The sequence below is a fragment of the Lepidochelys olivacea genome (assembly GCF_965140295.1).
Source record: "Lepidochelys olivacea isolate rLepOli2 genome assembly, chromosome: 9".
NCBI lineage: Eukaryota > Metazoa > Chordata > Testudines > Cheloniidae > Lepidochelys > Lepidochelys olivacea.
In genome coordinates, this window is record NC_140419.1 from 47,361,076 (window position 1) to 47,385,479 (window position 24,404).

The window sequence follows — 24,404 nt, forward strand, 5'->3', positions numbered from 1 at the left end:
ATGTTTAAAATGATATGTTCCACATGAGGCAAGGATCATTCAAGTTTAGGGGAAAGGGAAGTTACTTTGTGCTATTTGAAAAAACTCTGTGGGTTTCTTTTTTGGGTTACCTGGGGAGTGCCATACTCTTCAGTAAAAAGAAAAGGAGTACTTGTGGCACCTTAGAGACTAACCAATTTATTTGAGCATAAGCTTTCATGAGCTACAGCTCACTTCACCGGATGCATACTGTGGAAAGTGTAGAAGATCTTTTTATATACACACAAAGCATGAAAAAATATCTCCTCCCACCCCACTCTCCTGCTGGTAATAGCTTATCTAAAATGATCGCTCTCCTTACAATGTGTATGATAATCAAGTTGGGCCATTTCCAGCACAAATCCAGGGTTTAACAAGAACGTCTGGGGGGGGGAGGTAGGAAAAAACAAGGGGAAATAGGTTACCTTGCATAATGACTTAGGCTTGAATAGAGACTGGGAGTGGCTAAGTCATTATGCAAGGTAACCTATTTCCCCTTGTTTTTTCCTACCCCCCCACCCTCAGACGTTCTTGTTAAATCCTGGATTTGTGCTGGAAATGGCCCACCTTGATTATCATACACATTGTAAGGAGAGTGATCACTTTAGATAAGCTATTACCAACAGGAGAGTGGGTTTTTTTGGGGGTGTCGGGGGGAGAAAACCTGGATGCATCCGATGAAGTGAGCTGTAGCTCACGAAAGCTTATGCTCAAATAAATTGGTTAGTCTCTAAGGTGCCACAAGTACTCCTTTTCTTTTTGCGAATACAGACTAACATGGCTGTTACTCTGATACTCTTCAGTGTTTCTCAAATGCAGCCACCAGCACTGTTCCCTCTAAGCTGTGCACGTGTGTGCACACACACAGATCCTAAATCCTGAGCACACGGCGAAACACCGCGTGCACAAAAATTTGCACAGAAGAAATTTTTTGCACACACGGCCTGTCAAAAATTAGAGGGAACATTGGCCACCAGGGGCTTTTCTTGCAGCCACAGCCTCCTGGGCTGTGATGGGGTGGGTGGCAAAATAGTGGCCCCTTCCCCTCCCATTCCTCCTGAATGCACTGTCTTGATGTTGATTGCTGGGACTGCCGGCAGGGATTGGGCTCTGCCCCCCTCTGGAGATGCCTGGGCAGCAGGTTCTGGGGCAGCTGGAGGAGCAGGCAGCCAGTAAATTCCCCACCTTCCCGGGGCAGTGGGGCTCAGGCTTTGGACCTCAGCTCTGGGGTGGTGGGGAAGCAGGTTCTGGCCGAGGGACTTCAGGCTCCAACTCTGGACTCTGGCTGTGTGGCGGCAGGCTCCAGGCTCTGGCCATGGGGTTTCAGGTTCCAACCCCCCGCCCCCCCACAGCTGCTTCTCCCAGCTCCCCACCCACCAACCCCCATGTTCCCACTGCCTCCCCTGACACCCTGCCCCCCACATCTAGGGCTTAATTTGTCCCCAGGCTTGGCGGGGCTGAGTAAGTCTGCTGTGAAAAGTGATACTTTGTTAATATCACTTTTCATAACAGATTTCAGAGTAGCAGCCAGGTTAGTCTGTATTCGCCAAAAGAAAAGGAGTACTTGTGGCACGTTAGAGACTAACCAATTTATTTGAGCATAAGCTTTCGTGAGCTACCACTCACTTCATCGGATGCATAAAGTGGAAAGTACAGTGAGGAGATTTTATATATACACACAGACCTTCAACAAAAAAACTTCGAAAACAGACTCCAACAAGAGACTGCTGAATTGGAATTAATTTGCAAATTGGATACAATTAATTTAGGCTTGAATAGAGACTGGGAGTGGTTGAGTCATTGTACTAAGTAAAACTATTTCCCCTTGTTTATTCCTCCGCCCCCACTGTTCCTCAGACATTCTTGTTAACTCCTGGAAATGTGCTGGAAATGGCCCATCTTGATTATCACTTCAAAAGGTTTTCTCTCCCCCCACCCCACTCTCCTGCTGGTAATAGCTCATCTTAAGTGATCACTCTCCTTACAATGTGTATGATAATCAAGGTGGGCCATTTCCAGCAAAAATCTTTTTTATCATGGTCTGTGTGTATATATAAAATCTCCTCACTGTACTTTCCACTTTATGCATCCGATGAAGTGAGCGGTAGCTCACGAAAGCTTATGCTCAAATAAATTGGTTAGTCTCTAAGGTGCCACAAGTACTCCTTTTCTTTTTTCATAACAGACTTACTAACTAGCAATAAATAAATTACTATGATTTGGACATGTGTATATATGTATATTTATTTGTTTTTCCTAAAGCTAATTAAGTATTGTAGGGAAAAGTGTGAGAGCAAAAATTGGTGGCCACGCTCTGAGGCCACCAAAAAATTTGTCTAGAGCAAGGGTTCTCTGGGTGGCCTGGCCCATCCAATCCAGTTTGCCAAATCCAGTGATCATGGTAATACATTAATTAAACACTTTTGTGCTATTGTCTTGTGCATATTCAGAGCCCTGCCTTTTAAGGCATCAACATTGTTTTCAGTGCCATGATGTGACCTATACCATAAGGCTTTGTGGAACATTCCAGAGTACACAAGCTACTGTAATGTGTGTAGTTCCCTAAAATAATGTAGGATTTTTAACTTCTTCCCCTCTCAAAGATCATACAAATGGCTAATTTCTTGGATTTCTTATATAGAGTGGGTTTTGGCAGGAACCTCCAAATAGTGAAGCGCGCAGACATGTGGGTGTCCTATTGTTTAATGTTTTGAAAAAAAATTAACCTGGAAAACTTGTCAGTTGTGAAAATGTATAACTTCATGGCTTCCATTGCTCCCTCTGCCATAGAACAATTTCTCAAAGACAAATATTTATTATGGTCCAGTGTTAACTGGGGTTTTTTCTCAGTAAAAGAATAATGAAGTTGGGACTTGATCCTTCAATGTGCTGAGCACTCCGGCTCCAGTCCAGCAAAGTGAATAAGCTTAATTTTAAACATGTGAGAGGTCAGTAGGTCTGCTCATCTCCTTGCATTATTGAGTCCTGGGTGAACACAGGAAAGATTTCCAACCCCCAGCAAACAACTTCACAGCCCTGGCTCTAGAGTAGTGGTTTTCAAACTTATTTGATCATGCCTCCACTTCTTTGTGTCTGTAGTAGTTCCCCCGCCCCTGGTGCCCAGCCAGCAGCTACTGCTCTCTGGCTGCCCAGCTCTGAAGGCAGAGTACAGAGCGGCAACAGCTGGCCTGGTGCTCACCTCTGAAGGCAATGCTGCCACCAGCCGCAGCGCAGAACTAAGGGTGGCATGGTATTGTATTGTCCCGCTATTTCTCTGCTGCTGGTGGCGGTGCTGCCTTCAGAACTGGGTGGCTGCCTTCAGAGATCCAGCTGCCCAGCTCTGAATGTGTACAGTAAGTTTTTTGGTTTTTTATCCCAAAGTTTCTCATACACCCCCAGAATACATTCCATGCTCTGCCCCCAGTTTGAGAACCTCTGCTCTACACTGCATTACTGCTGAAGGCAAGGTGTTGTATGACATTTGCAAAATAGTAGTTAGTCTCTTTGGAATATACAGTACTGGCAAGTTACAATCTTTTTCAGTTCTGGAGCTGTTGGGATTCAAGTACTGTAGAACAGGATGAACTGGTCCAAAATTGAGTTTCTACATAGTACTGATCAGTGTGGACACACCTGGAGCTAAGAAAATACCATAAATGGCTTTTTGGTTTAAAAATTGGATGATTTTGTTCTGTGGCACTGGAAGAAAGAGGAAATTAAACAGACTGAGAAAGAGATAGTGCTGACACAGTGGAAAGAAAGGGAGAAAGAACACAAATAAGAGGGTACAAAAGAACTTGCTGTCTAGGTTCTATAATTATCGGTGCTATATCAATACCTAAGACAGATAGAAAAGAAAGCATTGCAGAGGGAAAAAACCAGTAACTGAATTTTCATGTTAAAAATGGTTCTAGCCCTTCTAGTGGTGAAGATAACTTTCTGAATGTAATTAGCTGCAATAATAAGGTTTATTTAATTACCCCATGCCCTTGAGTAGGGGGGATGTCCAATTAATTAAAATTACAATAAGAACGTATACATGGTACTTTTACTTTTTAAACTGTAATCTCTTTGGGTCAGGGACAGTCTGTTTGTACAGTGCCTAGCACAGTAGAGTCCTGGTTTATAATAGGACCTCCGACATGTTTCAATAATATAAATAAGTGTGGTTTTTAATGTGAAAGTATCAAATGTAAATGACTGCTTTGGTTGTATATTGAACAATGCATTTTTAAGTATTACACTTATTATTTATTACAGTGTGGGAGGGTCTGGGCTGAAACAGAGAATGCAAAAGATTTTTGGGATTTGGGATCATGAGAGGAAAAAAGATAATGGGGTGGGTAAATTGGAATATGTGACTAATAATCTTGACTGCCACTGATAACTAAATGACTCCACTTCTCATTGCCTTGGTTTACTAATCTGTAAAATGAATATAATCCTAATTAGTTGCTATATCATTTTATAGATTACTAAACCACAGCATTGAGAAGTGGAGTCATTTAGTTAACCAGTGGCAGTCAGATTTGTTCACAAATTCCGATCTGTGAACAGTGTGAAGTTTAAAAGGATATGGTCAATTTAAAAATCGCTTCTGGCTGAAAATACAAGCTACTGTTACAAGTAACATCCTAATATACTAGAACAGAGAGAGACCGGAGAAACCTGTTTTCTTTATAGTTTAGTTTGTTTAAAGCAACATGAAATCTCATAATTAAAACTTGTAAAGTTGTTTGAGAATCTCGGGTGAAAAACGCTATGTACGTATAAAGTATAATGAAGTGTGTTTTAAGCAACCTCTGAAAGGGCTAGCAAAAGCAAAGAATACCATTTGCCTGATGAAGGTTGTCTTTAAAGGGACACCATATACAAGAAATCTGGTCAGTTTTCAAAAAAAAAAAAAAAAAAGTTAAATGGTTTCAGGTACTCTTCTTACCCCTGTATTCCCTTATAATTTTTATGGTTTCTCAATCACTTTCCCCTCTTTTATTAATTCTTTTTTCCTCCCTGGATGCTGTATGAAAGAGAAACAATGAAACACTCCAACAAAAGGAGAAACAGTGAAACTGACAATAAGCAAAGTGCTGTCAAATGCACGAAGTAAATAGACTGGAAAATAGGTTTGTCTCTTGTTTTTAGTACTGTGGTTTTACGTTAGGCATTTTTACCTGTATGTTTTCTGTGTTCTCTTTATAGTATAGCTTTTGTTATTGAAACTACATCAATACAGAAAAATATGTACACATATTTCCAACTGCAGACAAGGTCTAAGAAAGAAAAGGAGTACTTGTGGCACCTTAGAGACTAACCAATTTATTTGAGCATGAGCTTTCGTGAGCTACAGCTCACTTCATCGGATGCATCCGATGAAGTGAGCTGTAGCTCACGAAAGCTCATGCTCAAATAAATTGGTTAGTCTCTAAGGTGCCACAAGTACTCCTTTTCTTTTTGCGAATACAGACTAACACGGCTGTTACTCTGAAAGGTCTAAGAAAAGGTCCTTAGTGCTAAGAAAAGGTCCTTAGTGTGTTATTAGTATAATAAGTATTAGTACATTATCTTTGTCATCATTTTACTTGAGCCCCATTGGGATTTGGATACTCCTCTGTACTTCCTGCAGTCAACAAAAAAAAAAAAAAGAAAAAGAGCAGCTGCATTTACAGATATGCTCATTGATTCTCCCTAATCCAGTTAAGATAAGAAGCAGGGAGTATATTACTTTCTATGAAAGTATTTCGGTAGGCCAGCATCTGTCCACACTCTTTTTAATTAACAAGGAAAGGGAGATATTACTGTGCATGTGATTTTCTTCATGGTGATTCTCTTTATGATATAATTGCAAGTAAAATGAGTTGGAGTGTGATCGGGAAGATGGAGTACAAATGTCAGGGCTTGACTATACTTATAGAGCTGCAGCAGCAGTGAAGATGTTACCTATGCAGATGGAAGAGCTGCTCCCATTGGTGTAGGTACTCCACCTACCTGAGAGGTGGAAGCTATGTCGAAGGGAGAAGCTCTCACCTTGACATAGCACTGTCTACACTGGGGTTATATCAATTTAACTACATTGGTCAGGGATATGGATTTTCCACACCCCTGAGCGACACAGTTATACTGGCATAAATTAGTAGTGTATTGCAAGCCTCATTAATTACAAGAAGAGTTCTGACCACAAACAAGAGCGCTAATGCAGAGCTTGTCTGTCTGAATTACGAACAACCACTCTTAGTCTTTTGGGTTGAAAAATGCATTTTTAAATAAATCTTATTTTTATCTTTCTATCTAAACATGCCCTCTGAGGCTAGCTGAGTAAATTTCAACTCACTGGAAAGTCCTTAGAGATTTATCAGACATCATTGAGCTGCTTCTCTTGGGAGCTACTCATCTATGCCTAAGAGAAGTGTGGCAGCCTTCTTTTTAGTTTAGTCTCAGACAGTGATTTGTTAATAAGGTTTTGACATCAGTCCTGTCACTTGACGGTGACCTGCAGATGTGGGGTGGTGGAGAACTGGGCTGGGGCTCTTTTTAGCCTGTGAGGTATAAAGAGAGCCCAAAAGCTTTTTTAAAAAACATTATTTAAATAACAGTTTAGTTCATTTTGAAAGCTTCTCTCCCCCACCAACATTTGTTTTTTACATTAGATGTTCAGATCCTGTCTAGTGTGAAAGACTGTGATGACTGGTGTGCCAGAGAAATAGTGATAGTGTGAAAGGGATTTTTACTCAGACTGTTCTAAAACATGTTGATTAGTCTTAAATCTAAGTGGGTTTTAACATTTTGAAAAAAGAACACATTTGTTAATTATTTCACATTTTCACCCTCAATTAAAGGTAACAGCTGTAACTACATAGATCCTCCAAGACATTCCTAGGAGATCCCTCAGCAATACCAGGGAAGATTAGAGCTGGCATACCTGCTATTTCTAAAGTTAAAAGCAAGCAGGAAACACCATTTTGAAAATTTAAAAAAATCAGGTCCTCATTATACACCATAAAGAAGTAAAATAATATAAAAAAAACACAAGTGCAATTTAAAAAAAAATTCTTTGCAGGCAGACTGAAACACTTGAGGGAAGGTAAGAGGAACTGAAGGTGAGGATGCTGCTGCTTTCTTCTCTTTGAAACAATGATGTTCTTCATCTCTGCCTGTTTTTTGTTGTTTTTTTTTCAATTACAGTATAAACTATTTCTGTCATAAATTTTAATGTCAGAAGGGACCACTGTTGGTCACTCCCTGTTAAACAGTTATGAAAATCGTTCCCCTCGTTATAAAAAGAAAAGGAGTACTTGTAGCACCTTAGAGACTGACAAATTTATTTGAGCATAAGTTTTCGTGAGCTACAGCTCACTTCATCGGATGCATTCAGTGGAAAATACAGTGGGGAGATTTATATACATAGAGAACATGAAATAATGGGTGTTACCATACACACTGTAGCCAGAGTGATCACTTAAGGTGAGCTATTACCAGCAGGAGAGCGGGGGTGGGGGGACCTTTTGTAGTGATAATCAAGGTGGGCCATTTCTAGCAGTTCTTGTCAACTGCTGGAAATGGCCCACCTTGATTATCACTGCAAAAGGTTCCCCCCCACCCCAACCCCCACTCTCCTGCTGGTAATAGCTCACCTTAAGTGATCACTCTGGTTACAGTGTGTATGGTAACACCCATTGTTTCATGTTCTCTATGTATATAAATCTCTCCACTGTATTTTCCACTGAATGCATCCGATGAAGTGAGCTGTAGCTCACGAAAGCTTATGCTCAGATAAATTTGTTAGTCTCTAAGGTGTCACAAGTACTCCTTTTCTTTTTGCGAATACAGACTAACACGGCTGCTACTCTGAATCCTCTCATATTTTTTCAAGAGCTTTTCAGACTGTAGATATGATATATGTAATATTTCATTACTGACTTGAAAATCCCCTGTTTTTTCTCTTCATCATTTGTTGTAAAATAAATAAACCATAGATTATAATGGCCCTTGGATTGGTTTTCTTGGACTGTGCTTCTTCTGATGTGATGATATTCTAGCCTGGATGTTCCTGTCATCCTCTACTCTGTTTTTTTGTTCCTTTAAGGAATCGACTTTTGTAGTCTCAGAATTTTTTTTTGCTTGTTTTTTTTTTTTTTAGAGCCATTTGTGTAATGTGATCCTCTCTTCCTCTAGAGGGTGGGAGGCAGGAGTGGTGTAAAGGGTGGGCGCCTGACTGAAACCCTGCTCAGTTCTCAGCAAAGTGAGTGCTCTGGAGGCTGGAATGTAAAGTATGTTCTTTTTCTCAGCTTCCTGATCTTGCATGGAATGCAATTCTTGCAGACTGCAGTATATCTGGAGAGCAAGAATCTTCATGCTTTTGCTGTTGGGGGTATGCTTTATCAACATGGAGTGAAGGGTTCTGCTGATTGCGACATCGTACATATCTCATATTGTATGATGCACCATCTTTCAGGGGACAAAACTTAGTGTAGCCAGGATCTGATATTAGTCTGCAGAAAAGGACTGAGTGCTTTGCTCGGAGATCACTGACCTCTTTTGCATTTCTACTGTTGTTCTGTTCTGGTTTGACTGAGGAGCTTTATTGGTTTAAGTGGATGAGTTACTTGAAGAATGAGATTTTTAAATTCATCTCTTGGAAAATGGAGCATGTGTAGATTCAGTGTGCAAATCTGACACAGAATTAATCTCTGGTGCTGATCCTACCCACTGGCTTCAGTGGGCCATACCGGAAAGAAAAAATCTGGTTTGTTAGAATTGTAACAGAATGGCAGATAATTTGTAAGAAGCAGCACTTGGGCAGGATTCTGTCTGTCCTGATTTAGCACTTCTGAGAACTAAGCAAAACTCCCAGAAGGAAGGTGACTCACTGAAATTTCAGTGCTTCTGTTCTCTCCAGTTGTCTTTCTGCACTCCCCTTCACAGTGGTATTTGGTGCTATGGCTGGCATGAGACTTCGGGGGCTGGCGTCCTCTAAGCTTTATCAACGCCGGCAGGATCGGCTGAGTGGCACAGGGTCACTGCTGAAAGACGAGACACGGGCAACAGCTGGGATACCTGGGTAGGTCTCTGAGACAAAGGGAATGGGATTGTTGGAATGTTTCTTAAGGCTCCATACATTTCTTTTGAAGCAGGCGGTGTCTGTCGACAGGCTCAGATTAGTGTATTTTTATTTCCGGATAGTTTATGAAGGAAAAGGTTTCCCTAGCACGGAGGCTTTCAGTTTGTAACAATAACAGGAAAGCAACAATGGCGAACCTTTCTCATTTGAAGCAACATACAGGGATCTTCAGACCCAACAATGCTTCTGGTCTTGCTAATAGTGTGAGGGTTTTAGGCACTGTGCTAGAACAAGGACCTAGTGTAAAATTTTCTAGTTGTTTTAAATGCTGAAAAGGTTTTAGCATTGTCTGATTTCAGGCACATTTCTCCACGTATATTGTTAAGAACAAGGCAGTTGATTTTACATATTGTAAATAACTTAGAAGTTTTCCAGCTTTCCTGGGTGAGCTCTTTGACTTCTGCTGAATCTAAGCTTTCATTCAAAGAGAGAGTTAATCTTCTAGGTTGCCTGTTTGTAAAGAAAACTGAAGAAGGGTAAACTAAGGCTCTGTGAAAAGAAAAGGAGGACTTGTGGCACTTTTAGAGACTAACAAATTTATTTGAGCATAAACTTTCGTGAGCTACAGCTCACTTCGTCGGATGCAAGGCTCTGTGGACTGTAGCCAGATGGCTCCAGTACTTGTGCTTCCACCCAGAGATTTCCTATTCCGCAGAGTAAAAACTGAGGACAGCTGTGTCAGTTTTCACAGATGTTAATGAGAACCCTGTGGTATTAGTCAAACTGACAAGAATTAGGTCAATTTTATTTTGATTCCGCTTGGGAGAGCTCTGAGGAGCAGCAGAGGTGGACACAGGAGCTATTGGGTTGGGGAAGAGGGCAGTGGTATGCAAGAGAGAGAATGCTCTGCTTCAGCAGCCAGAGGTGGTTTGAGTCTTCAAATTTATCAGACACTTACTAAGTGGTGAAGAATAAATTGGAGCCGCAAGTAGAATCCAGTTACAGCACCCTGCTAGCAATATTAGTACCTTCTGTTTCCCAGTTGTTCGTTAGTGGCCTGGCTTCTCATCTTGGAAAGCTGGGTCCTTCATCTTGGTTTAGTCCCGCCCCCTTTTAGCCCTCTGGCTGTTAAGTATCTGGCAAATTTTTCAAGCTTTATATTCAAAGGGGTGGGGGTGAGTAAGTGTGTGTATCTGTGATTAGGATGTGGATGGGGTGAGTGTGCAAGTAAGACGGAGAGAGAGGCTGATAGGATAAGTTAGAAAAGAGAAGTAGGGTACTGAAAGAGAGAGATGGTGGGGGAACAATGTAGGAGATAGAGATTACAGTGTACAGAAAAGGAGAGGGGAAAGGATGTAAGGGGTTGGTTGGGAAGAAGGTGAAAAGGAAACAGACACTGAAACGATGCAGAAAAAATACGCCATGGTCTATGATAGAAAATAAAAGAGAATGTGAATTGAAGCCAGAAAGGGTAAGAAGATAGTCGTTTTGCTAATTAATATATTTTCATAATGTAACAAGTTACAGATAAATACAGTGTGCACAGTGTTATTCCTGTAAATTGCATGGGTTATGGCTAGAGTGGTTTAGATGAAGGCCTAGGTATTTTTCACTGGGGCTAATAGGCTTGGTCTTTGAACAAGTAGGTGTGCAATAATACATTTTTCAAGCCCTGACTTTTATGGTTTAAAAAAACCCAAAACTTTAAAATAGTATCATTTTTACTCTATATCTTTCCCCATATTAATACAGCTTTCACAAGAGGCAAAAATTGTAACAAGTGTCAGCAGTACAAAGCTAATACAGATATAGGAGAACAATATAGATTTTATTCTTGTATGTCATTAAATCAAAATACAACTGATAATTTTGTTAAGAGGTTGGTATTTGGATATTGCTTATCTGCATGAGAACTTTCTCATTTGAAGTATTGCTGGGTTTTGTCGTCATTGTGCCTGTAAAATGTATATGTGAGGCCACTACTGGAGATAGCGAGATGGTTTGGGCTGCAGTACCATTGGCATGCTGATAACACCTAGACCCAGATGCTTTCGTCACTTGTCTTTCCCATTGTCTGTCAAGAATGGAGCTTGACTAAGGGCTTGTCTACACTTACCAAAGGATCAATGCTGTGGCAATCGATGCATCGGCGGTTGATTTAGCAGGTCTAGTGAAGACCCGCTAAATCGACCGCCAATCGACTCCTGTACTCCACCTGATCGAGAAGAGTAAGGGGAGTTGACGGGAGAGTGTCTCCTGTCGACATTGCGTAGTGTGGAGCCCACAGTAAGTAGATCTAAGCGATGTCAATTTGAGTTATGCTATTCATGTAACTCAAATTGTGTAGCTTAGATCGACTTTTCCCTTTAGTGTAGATAAGGCCTAGGAGCTTGGTCTCTGAAGCTCCGTACAGACATAACTGCAGTGATGTTGGTGGATAGGAAAAAACACCATACATGGCAAGTGTTGGGGCTGATATCTCATTAGGTTGAAGGGGGTGAAGTATGTTTACCATTTGTAAGTAAGGTTTATAATTGAGGAACTTTGATTTCATTGACTTGTTTTGGATGCCCAGATAGCAGCAGTGGCCAAGAGTGCTCCCTCCCTCAAAAGACTTTGTTTGACAATGAGATTGAGTCCCATATACTTTACAATGCAGAATTCACTATAAGTATCTATAATTTTGTCAATGCTAGACTAGATTACTGCAGTGCTTTCTGTATGTGATTATCCTTGTGCACTATTCTACCTGAATAGTCTTCAATGTGAATGTTTGCTGACTGAGTGGTAGCTCACACAGGGGTCATATTATACCTATGACATATAGTCTGTACTAGTTTCCAGTTGCCTTCCAAGTGCAATTCACAGTGCTCTTTTTGATCTCTAAAGCTATTTATGGTTTAGGACTTTACTTCCTCTTATCAGTGGGGTACTCAAGAGCAGTGGTTCTCAATCAGGGGTACGCTGAGGTCTTCCAAGGAGTACATAAAATAATCTAGATATTTATCTAGTTTTACAGCAGGCTACATAAAAAGCACTAGCAAAGTCAGTACAAACTAAACTAAAATTTCATACAGTGGTTTGTTTATACTGCTCTATATACTATACACTGAAATGTAAATACAACATTTATATTCCAGTTCATTTATTTTATAATTATATGGTAAAAACAAGAAAGTAAGCAATCTTTCAGTACAAGTGTGCTCTGACAGTTTTGTATTTTTATATCTGATTTTGTAAGATAGTAGTTTTTAAGTTAGGTGAAACTTGGGGTATGGAAGACAAATCAGACTCCTGAAAGTGATACAGTAGTCTGGAAAGCTTGAGAACCACTGTTCTAGATTATAGTTAAGGCTACATTTTAGTCACAAGTATTTTTAGTAAAAGTCATGGACAGGTCACGGGCAGCGAAGAAAAATTCACAGCCCGTGACCTGTCCATGACTTTTATTAGAGACTCGTAACTAAAACTTGGGGTGGGGGGGCGTGGGTGCACTGGAGGGGCGGCCTGGGGGCACCACGGGTGCTGGAGGGGGGTAGGTGCTGCTGGGGGTTGGGGGGAGGGTTGACGGGGCTGGCAGGCTCCCTACCCAGCTCCAAACAACATGTCCCTGCAGCTCCTAGGGGAAGGGTGGCCAGGGGTGCTCCACGCGCTGCTCCCACCACAAGTGCCGGCTCCGCAGAACTGCAGCCAATGGGAGCTGCGGGGGCGACGCCTGTGGGCACAGACAGCACGCTGAGCCCCCTGGCCCCTCTGCCTAGGAGCTGCAGGGACATGCCGGCCACTTCTGGGGAGCCCCCCAAAGGTAAGTGCCGTCCCGCACCCCAACCCCTTGCCCCAGCCCTGAGCTCCCTCCCACACACCCAAACTGCTGCTGTGGCTACTGCAGAAGTCATGGAGGTCACAGAAAGTCACAGATTCCATGACAGACATGCAGCCTTAATTATAATCTGTGGGGGAAATTGCTTTCTGGGCTGTAAATGGCTTTGTTTTTAAGTCTACAGTTTGCTTGCTGAGAATTCTTTTTTGAAGGATACTTTGTGTGGTTTCCTTCCCCAAAATATAAAAAGCCCCAATATTTAGTGCTCCTTCAGGCAAATGATGACAATCCCAAGGCTGTGCTGATATCAGTTGATGGTGAATGACAGGCATATTTGGGCATGACTTTTTAAAATATATGTTATAGAATCTACTAAACTAACATAGCTATGGCCATTTTAGGTCCTTTCAAAAGATTTGAGTGGGGAGAGGGAATGTATGTGTGTTGGAGGAATTAGTATTTACCAAATGGAAACAGGAAAAACAAGAATTTTAAATATAAAGAGGGTATTTTAGTTATACCTTTGTGAAGATGAGAAATATAATCTGTTAAATTAAATTTATTTAAGAAGACTGAAAAGGCACTTCCTTGGTTTAAGGGGAATACTGTAAATTAAAGCCGTTTCAGAAAATTCACCAAGCATATTGCTGTGTTGAGAAAGGGGTGGAAGAGGAACCGGAGTACCTGCTATATGTGCCTAGGATACTCCTGTGTGAAATCCAAGACACATCCATAGCTGCAATGTGTCTTAAACAGCTGTGTGTGGTGGCAGTTCTCCTTTGGGATAACCATGCAGATAGTGTGTTCCCTGTAGCTTGCTGAAATGTGTAAAGGAGGAGTTGAACCTTTATTTTTGCTTTATTGAAGCTTTGGCCCCCTCACATAACTAATAACTGTAGCAGCCAGACAAAGGGATAACCAGAGACCCTGGACTCCCTTGTTAATTTGTCATGTTATGGCTGTGAACTGCACTGAACACCTTGCTTCATTTTTATCCATCTGAGTGTGGATGAGAGGTGATGGAGTGACAGACTGAGCATGGATCACTGGTTAAGGGGAAGGAATAAGAATATGTGTGCAGTTCCATTTGGGTGTTAGGCCAGAAGGGAGGGGAGAGAGCCAGGTATGCTAAAAGAAGCACAGTCAACTTGAAACCTAGTAGTGTTTTAAAAATACAAAAAAAGAGAGTTTAAATTTGTTTGTTCTCTCCAGTTGCTGTGTGAAACTCCTGCTCAAGCAAAAGAGGAAACTAACTATGCTGGGGGAAAATAAAACTACACATACAGGGCTGTCAAATGTGTGTCTAGTATACATGTTGAACAAAGAAATATTTTTCTCTACTCTCAATTCCAGTAATCTTAAATGTTACTGTGTTGTTATAGATCATTTTTGCAACCAGGGTCCTATGGTTGCACCAGATCTTGTACAGAGGAGGTCAAGTGGGGTTTCTATGGAAAGGTTGTAGTTTGCTGGTTATGATTATGCAGTCTGTATGTGTTTATCAGTTTTCTATTTGAAGTTATGAATATTGGCTATGTAGTTGTATCTCAATGTGTTTGATTCTAAGTAGCCTCAATGAAGCATTTGGTCAGCTTCTTGAGAAAGGACTATTTTCAGTAAGTGCCCAATCAAGAAAAACTTTACTGACAATGGACTTTGGGAGATGCCGATCCACATCTGAGCTTTCCTGGGAACGTTCAAACTAACATGTAAACAGTGGCATGGGCCTGCAAAAAGCTGAATCATTCATGAACATGTGACTTGCCCAGGTGGCTACAAACTCCATCTTATTGCTGTGATTTTGCACAGAAGAACAAAGGGATTGCTGCTAACAAGAGAGAGAATATAAAAGGCCCTGGAAGCTAGTCCATTTTGTCTTCAGCTGGCTCAAGAGATGGCCTTTTCATCCCCAAGAGATGCCTGAAAAAAACTGGAACAAAGGACAGTAACTACAGGGATGTGAGTGATTGCTGGACCCAGACTAGGAAGGAGTCCAGGCTGTGAAAGAAGCTTACTGGAACATCTCTGGGGGTGAGACTTCCTCTGTAATCAGTTTCTTACTGTATTAGGCTTAGACTTGCGTGTTTTGTTTTATTTTGCTTGGTAACTTACTTTGTTCTGTCTGTTATTTCTTGGAACCACTTAAATCCTACTTTTTATATTTAATGAAATCACTTTTGCTTATTAATTAACCCAGAGTAAGTAATTAATACCTGGGGGAGCAAACAGCTGTGCATAACTCTCTATAAGTGTTATAAAGGGTGGATAGTTTGCTAAGCTTTATACAGAGTAAAATGGTAAGCTTTATACAGAGTAAAATGGATTCATTTGGGGTTTGGATCCCATTTGGGGTTTGGATCCCATTGGTAGCTGGGGGTCTGGGTGCTGGAGACAGGAGCACTTCTTAAGCTGTTTTCAGTTAAGTCTGCAGCTTTGCGGCGCATGGTTCAGACCCTGGGTCTGTGTTGCAGCAGACTGGCATGTCTGGCTCAACAAGGCAGGGTTCTGGAGGCCCAAACTGGCAGAGAAAACGGGCTCCAAGGTAGGCTCAGCACATCAGGTGACAGTCCCAAGAGGGTCTCTGTGATTGAACCTGTCACAGTTACTTGTTACAAAAATTGCACAAGCTGGTAGTGTACCTTTCAAAGAAAGAGTACCTTTTGTTGGTTACCACGTTGGCTTCATTTCAGATAAAAATCACTTTGGACAATAAGGATTTGGGGAAAAATGTTAAGGGGAGTTGGGAGATTTTTAGTAGTGAGATATTTCCTCTTATTTTCTTTGTGTTGTTCTGTTAACGTGAGTCATAGTCTAGGAGTATCCCAGTACAAATTTCTGTGTCCTTGTCTACACTAAGGAATTCCATAAAAAAATCTTCCCTATCAGTTCTACCACTGATTCAGATGAGCCAGTGGGAATTTTAGTGAAGAAAAGATGGCTTCCTATTTTTCTGCCTTTTTATTGCCTTACAACTTGAACTGACATGGTGGTGTAACTATGGAACCTTCCAGAGCCTTGTCTACCCAACGGCTCCCACTGGTGGAGCAGAACCTATGGGGAATTTTTTTTGTAAAATTCTGTAATGTATGGGTGGTGCCTCTCTCTCCAGATTCTTGTAGCATCCATCACTCTGGTATCTTAGCATTTCTTTCTCACACTCTTTTTTCAACACTTGTTGAATATTCAGCCCATCAGCAAGTTAAAACTCTTCAGACAAGTGCAGAGAGGGTGAAGATTAACCTTCTTTACCACTGAAGCAAATGCCTCCACCTAGTGGTGGGAAATGACTGATGTGAAGCAAAATGTTTTGGCCCATAACAATACATCAGGACTGTTGTTGCCCCCCCCCCAAACCTCTAGTCATTATTTCAAAACTCAGTTTCTGCCATGTGCTGTTTTGTGACAGAAATCCCTCTTGGATTTGCAGCTGAGCCATGTCTCTTATGTACCCTAGTACCATGAGAGTGATGCTATAATAACACTCATTCCATTGCAGGAGTTTTCAAAAGTAGGGGAATAAAACTGGTAGTCTTATCAGAAATGTTGCAACAGATCTTTCACTAGCCTTATCCTCCTTGTTTTTGCATCCATATTCTGCATACTGTCTCCCACTAATCCATTCATTTGAGGTTGTCCTTTGTACTTTCTTTGCAGTGCCAGCTATTTACCTTGCTCCCTTTCTCGATTCAGGGTCACCAACTCTGCATCATTGCTGAGGTTTTTGGTGGAGATGTTTGAAAAGAGGAAGGAGCAGCAGAAAAGTCTCGCAACTGTTGGTTTTTTTTTTTTTAACCGTCTTCTCATAGTGTGAAGTCCCAGACACGTCTTCTGGAGGGAGAGAAGCCCAATTTGCTGACTCTCTAAAATATTGCTAAATCTGATAGTGATTTAGCTTGTATGTCACCTGGAGCTCCTGCCTGTAATTTTCACTTCACATAAAATATGTTCAGAAGGTTTTACTAGAGTTTAGAGCAGTGCTAGTGTCCAGTAGGACATGCTTCTAAGAAAGTTTGAGTATTAGTGTATTTATCTGAGAAAACTACGCAAACTGGTGAAAGACTGGATAATTCACTGCTGAGGTGCTGCTCTGCTCTCTCATTGTCGTGCCACGTTCGGTCACAGTGCTGGAAGTTCAGGATGTTTTGCCATTTATTTTGTTTTAATAGTCTTTCCTGTCTTTGTGTTACAAGCTTATTATTTAAACAGTGGGGACATCTGTGTTTGATATCTGAGTACAACAGAGTAAATTACTGAATTGCTTGGAATAATTGTAGCTTTTCTTATTTGAGGGTATACTCAGTGAAAAAGAGTTGTACTTTAGCATCTTGTGGCTGTTATGAGATTGCTTTAAAGTTAAAAGTGAGACTAAATCCTTTTTTTTCTTTTTCTTTTGAGATCAAAGGAATAAATGTGTTAAGTAAAACTGAAAGAAGTGTCAGGAGTGAAGAACTAAAGAGAGTATAGAACTCAACCCATGGTTATGCAAGATCCATTGTTATTAAGCCCTCTCTATCTTACAGATACAAATCAGGGAACCCATTTATGATACAATTGTCCTCTGACCTGGTTGCAGCACAGCTGTGATGTATAATGTACACAGGAGCATGTGTTCCCTACAGATTTCAGCTGTGTTGTAACTGAGGCAGGGAACAATCATGTTATCCATAGGCACCCCTCATTGTAAATGTAGTGTAGGTGGGGCCTCAATGGCTAAGAAAGTTCACCAAGCATCTGCAAATTCATTGTCTCCCAGAGGGGTGGAGTGAGGCAGGGAAGAGAAGAGGAGTAGGCTTTAGACTGTATGTGCTTGACCAGCTGAGCTCTTCTCTGTATTAGGAAAATTATTCTTGGACTGCAGGATGGCTCTAGGAACTGATCTCTGGATTTCCATCTGCCATGTTACTCATTCATTTATTCCCTGGCATGACTGCCCAAAATGGAACAGAGGTCCGTAATATGTGGAATCGGCTGAAAGTTTTTCTGTAACATGTGGAACTTAAACATAGTTTAGCATTCTTTAAAACCGATAAATTTTCAGATGATCTCTGTAGGGAATAAGAAAAGGAGTACTTGTGGCACCTTAGAGACTAACAAATTTATTTGAGCATAAGCTTTCGTGAGCTATAGCTCACTTCATCGGATGCATTCAGTGGAAAATACAGAATACATCCTGTTCTCTGTGTATATAAATCTCCCCACTGTATTTTCCACTGAATGCATCCAATGAAGTGAGCTGTAGCTCACGAAAGCTTATGCTCAAATAAATTTGTTAGTCTCTAAGGTGCCACAAGTACTCCTTTTCTTTTTGCGGATACAGACTAACACGGCTGCTACTCTGAAATCTGTAGGGAATATTTGTTTGACCTTATGTAAAACTATGTATAGTTCTTTGTACTTTTTGTAGTAGTTTTATTTTCCTGGTTACATACTTTTGTTTTTGTCTCTCATTGGCACAGTGATTGTCCTTTTTCTCTCTCTCTGCAGGGATTATAAGGATTTTTACATCTTCACCCCTTACATTTTCTCTACTTTGTCTCCCTCCCAGTTCTGAGACCTGTATCATATCTAGGCTTGGAAGGATTTGATTTTTATTGGTAAATATCAGTAAATGTAAATTTCACTGTACACACAAATGGACAAAAAAGTCCATCAATAATAATAGAAATTTATCAATAGATAAAGTAAAAATGCTACATGAGAATTTAGTAGAATTTGATTCACGGATATTTACTGTGTATAGTTTTCCATGTGATGTTAATAATTTGTGTTTTAATAGTTACAAAGCTTTAACTTTTTGAATCTGAGCATCTACTGTAATTTAAATAACTATTGACCCCTCCCCACAATTTCCCATAACTGTGAAAATTTAAATTGATAAAAATTGAAAAAAGGACTTAAACCCCATAATTTTGCACAGTGGTGAACATTTAAATCAATAAAAATATTTAAAAATAAACATTGACATTATCTTTTGAAATTATAATATCAAACTCTGTCAAACCTAATCGTAGCCAATGTCCTAGCCAGCTAGGACTGGAAGAGAGACTTCCATTAGTATTGGTTCTAGATGGCTGGAGGAGTTGCATTGGAAAGATTGCAAGATATTTCTTCTCTTTTCTTCCCTCTGGGGTGTGTGCGCGTGCGTAGAATACACTGGTTTTATGGTACTCCCACCCGATGAGTAAGAGTTTGGGACTAACAACTAAGCATAGACTCCCTGCATGGGAGCACTACCAATAGGCCACTGGGCTGGACATACGGTATATTTGTGTGGTATATATTTTGGTGTGTATGTAGTATGTAATTTTGTATACAGACATTTACTTACTTTTCCCCCCCTAGATTACTAGGTTCTATTGTGCTTAATCTTTAAGGAACAGATCAATTGTATATTTGCACCTCTTGGGCCAGTATGATGACATCTGCACAGTCCTCGTGCTTATAATTTTCAAGGAAATCTTGTTTGCAGTTGCCAGTTTCTTTAAACTTAAGTACTTTTATCAGTTAACTTTTTTTTCTCTTCCAAATCCCAGAAGTGTTTAACAGCTAAACTAGGTAATATAGTCTAATCACCCTCTTTGCTGCTCCTCACAATCTAATGCAATAACAGAGATGTTGGGACATTGGAATGGTCTTATAGGGTTCGGGGTTTGATGGTATCTACAGTTTCTCTTTTGCAGTAAGCGTCATGGGTGTTGTTGTGTATAAAAATAAATCCCATAACTTGTGACATTTTCTCATTTTTGTGAGTGGGTGAGCTGAATGAATTTCTTTGACAGCTGTAAGTTAAATCCTGAGCTGCATTTCAAGCTTGCATTTCAGGCTGTATAAAGAGGTTGGGGACAATAATGTGGCCACACAAAAGAACAGATCATTTGACTCTCAGTGGGAGCTCTAATTTCCTACAGCAGTGTTTCCCAAACTTGGGACACTGCTTGTTCAGGGAAAGCCCCTGGCGCGCCGGGCTGGTTTGTTTATCCGCTGCATCTGCAGGTTCAGCTGATTGCGGCTCCCACTGGCCGCGGTTCGCCGCTCCAGGCCAATGGGAGCTGCGAGAAGCCGCAGCCGGTAAGTCCCTTGGCCCGCACCACTTCCCGCAGCCCCCATTGGCCGGGCACAGAGAACTGTGGCCAGTGGGAGCCACAGTCGGCCGAACCTGCGGACGCGGCAGGTAAACAAACCGGCCCGGCCCGCCATGGGCTTTTCCTGAACAAGCAGCGTCCCAAGTTTGGGAAACACTGTCCTACAGGGTTATAAGGCTTTTTTACTGAAGGCAGTTCGTAATTCTACAGTCCTCAAACCTACTTGCCTGAATAAGGGCCTTTACAATCCTGCTTTCATGAATGACGGGGTTCAAAGATTAAACCCTAAATTTCCATGATCTTTTTTTTTTTTTTTTGCTGACGCTCCCATGTGACTTTTTTTTCCTAAAACCTCTCGTGACAAATAGTTCTTAGTAGGAATTATCCCTCTAGACCTGACCAAATCATCTGCATTTTACTCATCGCAGGAATACAACTGTGCATATTGCAAGCTGAGGGCTCAGAACACAGTTGTCTAATGCCAGCCAGTTCCATTCTTGCAGTATTGGGGCAATAGGACCCAGTATAATGTCAGTGGAAGGTGGTGGGGAGCCATGCTCTTTCTGAGAGAGCAACTAGAATACATTCAAAACGGAAATGTAAGTAGCAGATTTTTTTAATAACTTAAAGTTAGTAACCAAGAAAAAACAGAAACATGCTTCATTGTGCTTAGTGTTGGGCACATAGGGAGTATCATATCATACGTGGAACTCTGACAGTCATAAATAGGGTGACCAGATGTTCCAATTTTATAGGGACAGTCCCGATATTTGGAGCTTTGTCTTATATAGCCACCTATTACTCCCCACACTCTGTCCTGATTTTTCCTACTTGCTATCTGGTCACTGTAGTCATAAAGCTTAGAGTGTTAGCCGTGTTGGTCCCAGGATATTAGAGAGACAAGGTGGGTGAGATAAAGTAATATCTTTTATTGGGCCAACTTCTGTTGGTAAAAGAGAGAACTTTCGAGCTACACAGACCTCTTCTTGAGATTTGATATTATCTCAGCCACCTTATCTCTCTAGTCATAGAAGCTGTCATTTCCCCCAACCCCTCTAGTCTCTTTCCATAATACAGAAGATGAATGAGAGGAGCGGTAATTACAGCTTCACACTTAGAATACTCTCTGCCTTTTTTATTGTTTATCTTCCTCCTTGCTGTTCCCTCCCACCCCCCCTCCCCATGTAGTCTAGAAAGATTAAGCTTTTGAACCCAGGGACCAAGTGGTTTTTTAAAATTTTTTCCAGGTTGATTTGAGTGATCGATGGTGGAATTATTGTATAAAATCCTGCCATTATGAACCTTCCTGGCCTGTGATTTAGCTGAAGCAAAGCTGTGATTGGAAACAGAATTGATCAGATCCCAAGGATGGCCTCTGGGTTTTGCTACAAACACTGACATTGACTGTTCCTGTGCTGCCCCAGCAGAGCTCAGGCAAATGTCTGGCGTTTCTGTAAACCATGAGTTGTGGGCCACAAGGTTACAGGATTTCCTGTCTATTCATAATTTTGGTGAGATTCTAAGTGTAAAGGCCAATTTGTACTGCAGGGAGGAAAGAAAATCCATTTTAATGTCTGTAAATTAGTACTATTGATTCTAATCTAATCATTGGGCCTGGTTCTCCTTTGGCTTATACCTGTGCAAAATGGATGTAAAGTGTTTCCACCAATGAGAGTGGGGAATTCTAGTTTGATACATTTTACAACCATTTTATATTCACTTTGCAGGACTGTAAATGACTATACAAGACGTAAGGCATTGGAGAATCAGGCTTCTGTCTTCCATGTCTGGTTTTTCTGCTGGCACCTCTGACTGGTCAGAGGAAAGAGAAGCTGCCACTACTAGAGTACATGTATTGATTTCTTGTTTTCAATAAATATTTGCAGAAAACAAGATGACCCAGAATAATGTTAACAAAAGAAATCTAGCTGTCTACTGCAGCACAGAGATTGACCCCTTGCTTTAGGGAAAGATAGAACAGCCACCACTGTGGTCTTTACTTCATGCTATGCATAAAATAAAAGATGAACTAGCATTACAAACAAAGTGAAAGAAAAGGAAGAAGAAATGTATGCAGGCCATATGCAAGTGTTGATTAAACCTTTTATACCACCCCCTCAAGTATTCTGTATATACCACATATGCTACAGGAAGGCTATTTTATAAATATTTGAGTGTCTTAAAAATATTAATTGGGTTTGGTTTTCATATGCATCAACCTGTAATGCTACCATCACTCCAATCATGCAGAGCTCAGAGGGAACAACAAAAACATCTAAAAAAATATAAAATAGCTTTACTATACCTAAAAATGTTACCATTCTAAATTCAGATACTCTGTGGATACTTGAGATTTTAAAAGAAAACTGATCCCATTTGGAAACTGGGAATCTTCCCCATTTTTTGAAGTTGCCATTCCTAACCCTGCAGGGACATGAGAGATAGGACTTTAAAGCTATGACATTTTAATACATAGAACACCTGGCCTCATGCTTTCCCATCCTAGGCCTCAGGCAAGTGTGGTGTTTGTTGAAAGGGGGTGGGGCAGTTATGCATACGAGGAGAAAAGGAGAAAACATTTCTCTGCAGGGGTTTTAATTTATTTTGTGTTTTAATGGAGGATGTCTGGAATAAGTAGGTAAGAGGGGGATTTGTGAACAAAGGGCAGGCAAGGTGGTCAAAAGTGTAAAATAAATGAATCCATCATATAGTTCTGCAAATTACTGTGTGGCTGTCACCTCCGCCTGTGTCGGATGTAAACAAATATTGGATGTTGATTCTGAATAACTTGTTGATTCCATTCCCCTGCATGCTGCATTATTTTCATCATACTTATTCGTGCAAAAAGGGATGAAAAACAAGAAGAAACTCCCTGATGGTGACACTAATGTTACTTGTGTGATTTATGCATATTCATTTGATAGCTGTGACATTGCCCATGTTCTGACACTGACCTTTATTTCCTTCTCAGTAATATGTCTGATGCCCTCGCAAATGCAGTGTGTGAGCGCTGCCAGGCTCGCTTTGATCCCTCGGAGAGGATTGTGAATAGCAATGGGGAGCTCTATCATGAGAACTGCTTTGTCTGTGCTCAGTGTTTCAGACAGTTCCCAGATGGACTCTTCTATGAGGTGAGATTACTGCCTATGTGAAGCTATAGAAAGTTTCTTGACTTCCCCTTTTAAAAACCTGATCCTGGGAGATGCTGAGTATCTGTGGCTCTCACTGAACTCTGTGAAAACTGAGAGCACTCAACATCTGACAGGATAAAGCTTCGTGTCATTCTTTGCCTGCTATCAGTGTTTCTGTCTGCCTTTTCCTTCCCAGTGTAACTAGCCCTCTCAGAGGGCTGAGTCAGACATTACTGCTAAATCTGAAGCAGCAGGGGCCTCTGTCACCGGAGTGAGGGGACTGAGGGGCTACCTTGTCAGGTCAAGGTGAAATGCTCATGGTCCAGTGCCACATGACATGAGAGTGTGAGATGCTGTGTGCGGACTGGGAGATCAGTGGAGATAACTGTAATTCCCTGCAGATATGAGATCATAGAACTGGAAGGGACCTTGAGAGGTCATCTAGTCCAGTCCCCTGCACTCAAGGCAGGACTAAGTATTATCTAGACCATCCCTGACAGGTGTTTGTCCAAACAGCTCTTAAAAATCCCCAATGATGGAGATTCCACAACCTCCCTAGGCAATTTATTCCAGTGCTTAACCACTCTGACAGGAAGTTTTTCCTAATGTCCAACCTAAACTGCCCTTGCTGCAATTGAAGCCCATTGCTTCTTGTCCTATCCTCAGAGGTTAAGAAGAACAGTTTTTCTCCCTCCTCCTTGCAACAAACTTTTATGTACTTGAAAACTGTTATGTCCCCCCTGAGTCTTCTCTTCTCCAGACTAAACAAACCCAATTTGTTCAATCTTCTCTTTTTCAACGTTCCCCTTCAATCTTCTTCTATTTCGTGACCTTGGCTGATGTGAGCATACAGGAACTTTTTCTTTAAAACTATAGCAGGAAGCCAGGCAGGAGGGTCTGGGATAGGAAGAAGCATTGTAGCTGTAGGATATTACCATTTTCCTTATTTTAATATAGCTGCTTGTTCAGGTTGAGAGAAAAGTGACGCTGTGATCTTTACCATTGCCATGTGACGGCTAAGATACATTTCAGGTTTGCACATCCTCATGTTGTCAGGAAATCACTGTCAATTATTCCTTCAGTTCTGCACAAACACTTATTACTCATTCCTCTTCCACCTTCTTCCCCTGGCTCTTTCCTCCAAGTTGGTGGGGCAGATGATGCGGGAGATTGTCCGCAGAATCTTATCTTTCCAGTGAGGGGCTCAGTCAGATTGCTTCACCGTCTCCATATTAGCTCAGATTGGCCCTGTGCTGTCAGCAGCCCCCTCAGCCTTTTCCCTCCCCGTAGGCTTCTGT

The 24,404-nt window shown here is 41.2% G+C and overlaps 1 protein-coding gene across 6 annotated transcripts in view; it reads left to right on the top strand.

Moving 5' to 3' along the window:
• The window catches only part of LIMS2 (LIM zinc finger domain containing 2), a 55,932-nt gene that overhangs the window by 1,991 nt on the left and 29,537 nt on the right, over nt 1-24,404 (top strand). The window contains exons 1-2 of one of the 6 annotated variants that reach the window (XM_084638317.1): nt 8,222-8,282; nt 22,947-23,106. The exons of 1 other annotated variant lie outside the window; for it this stretch is intronic. In XM_084638317.1, coding sequence (XP_084494443.1) covers nt 22,951-23,106 — 156 coding nt within the window. In that variant the 5' untranslated portion in view covers nt 8,222-8,282; nt 22,947-22,950. Of the gene's footprint in view, nt 1-8,221; nt 8,283-8,393; nt 9,074-13,454; nt 14,925-22,946; nt 23,107-24,404 lie in introns of those variants that run through there. 4 more of the 6 variants (XM_084638314.1, XM_084638316.1, XM_084638315.1 and 1 more) reach the window with 4 other exon arrangements.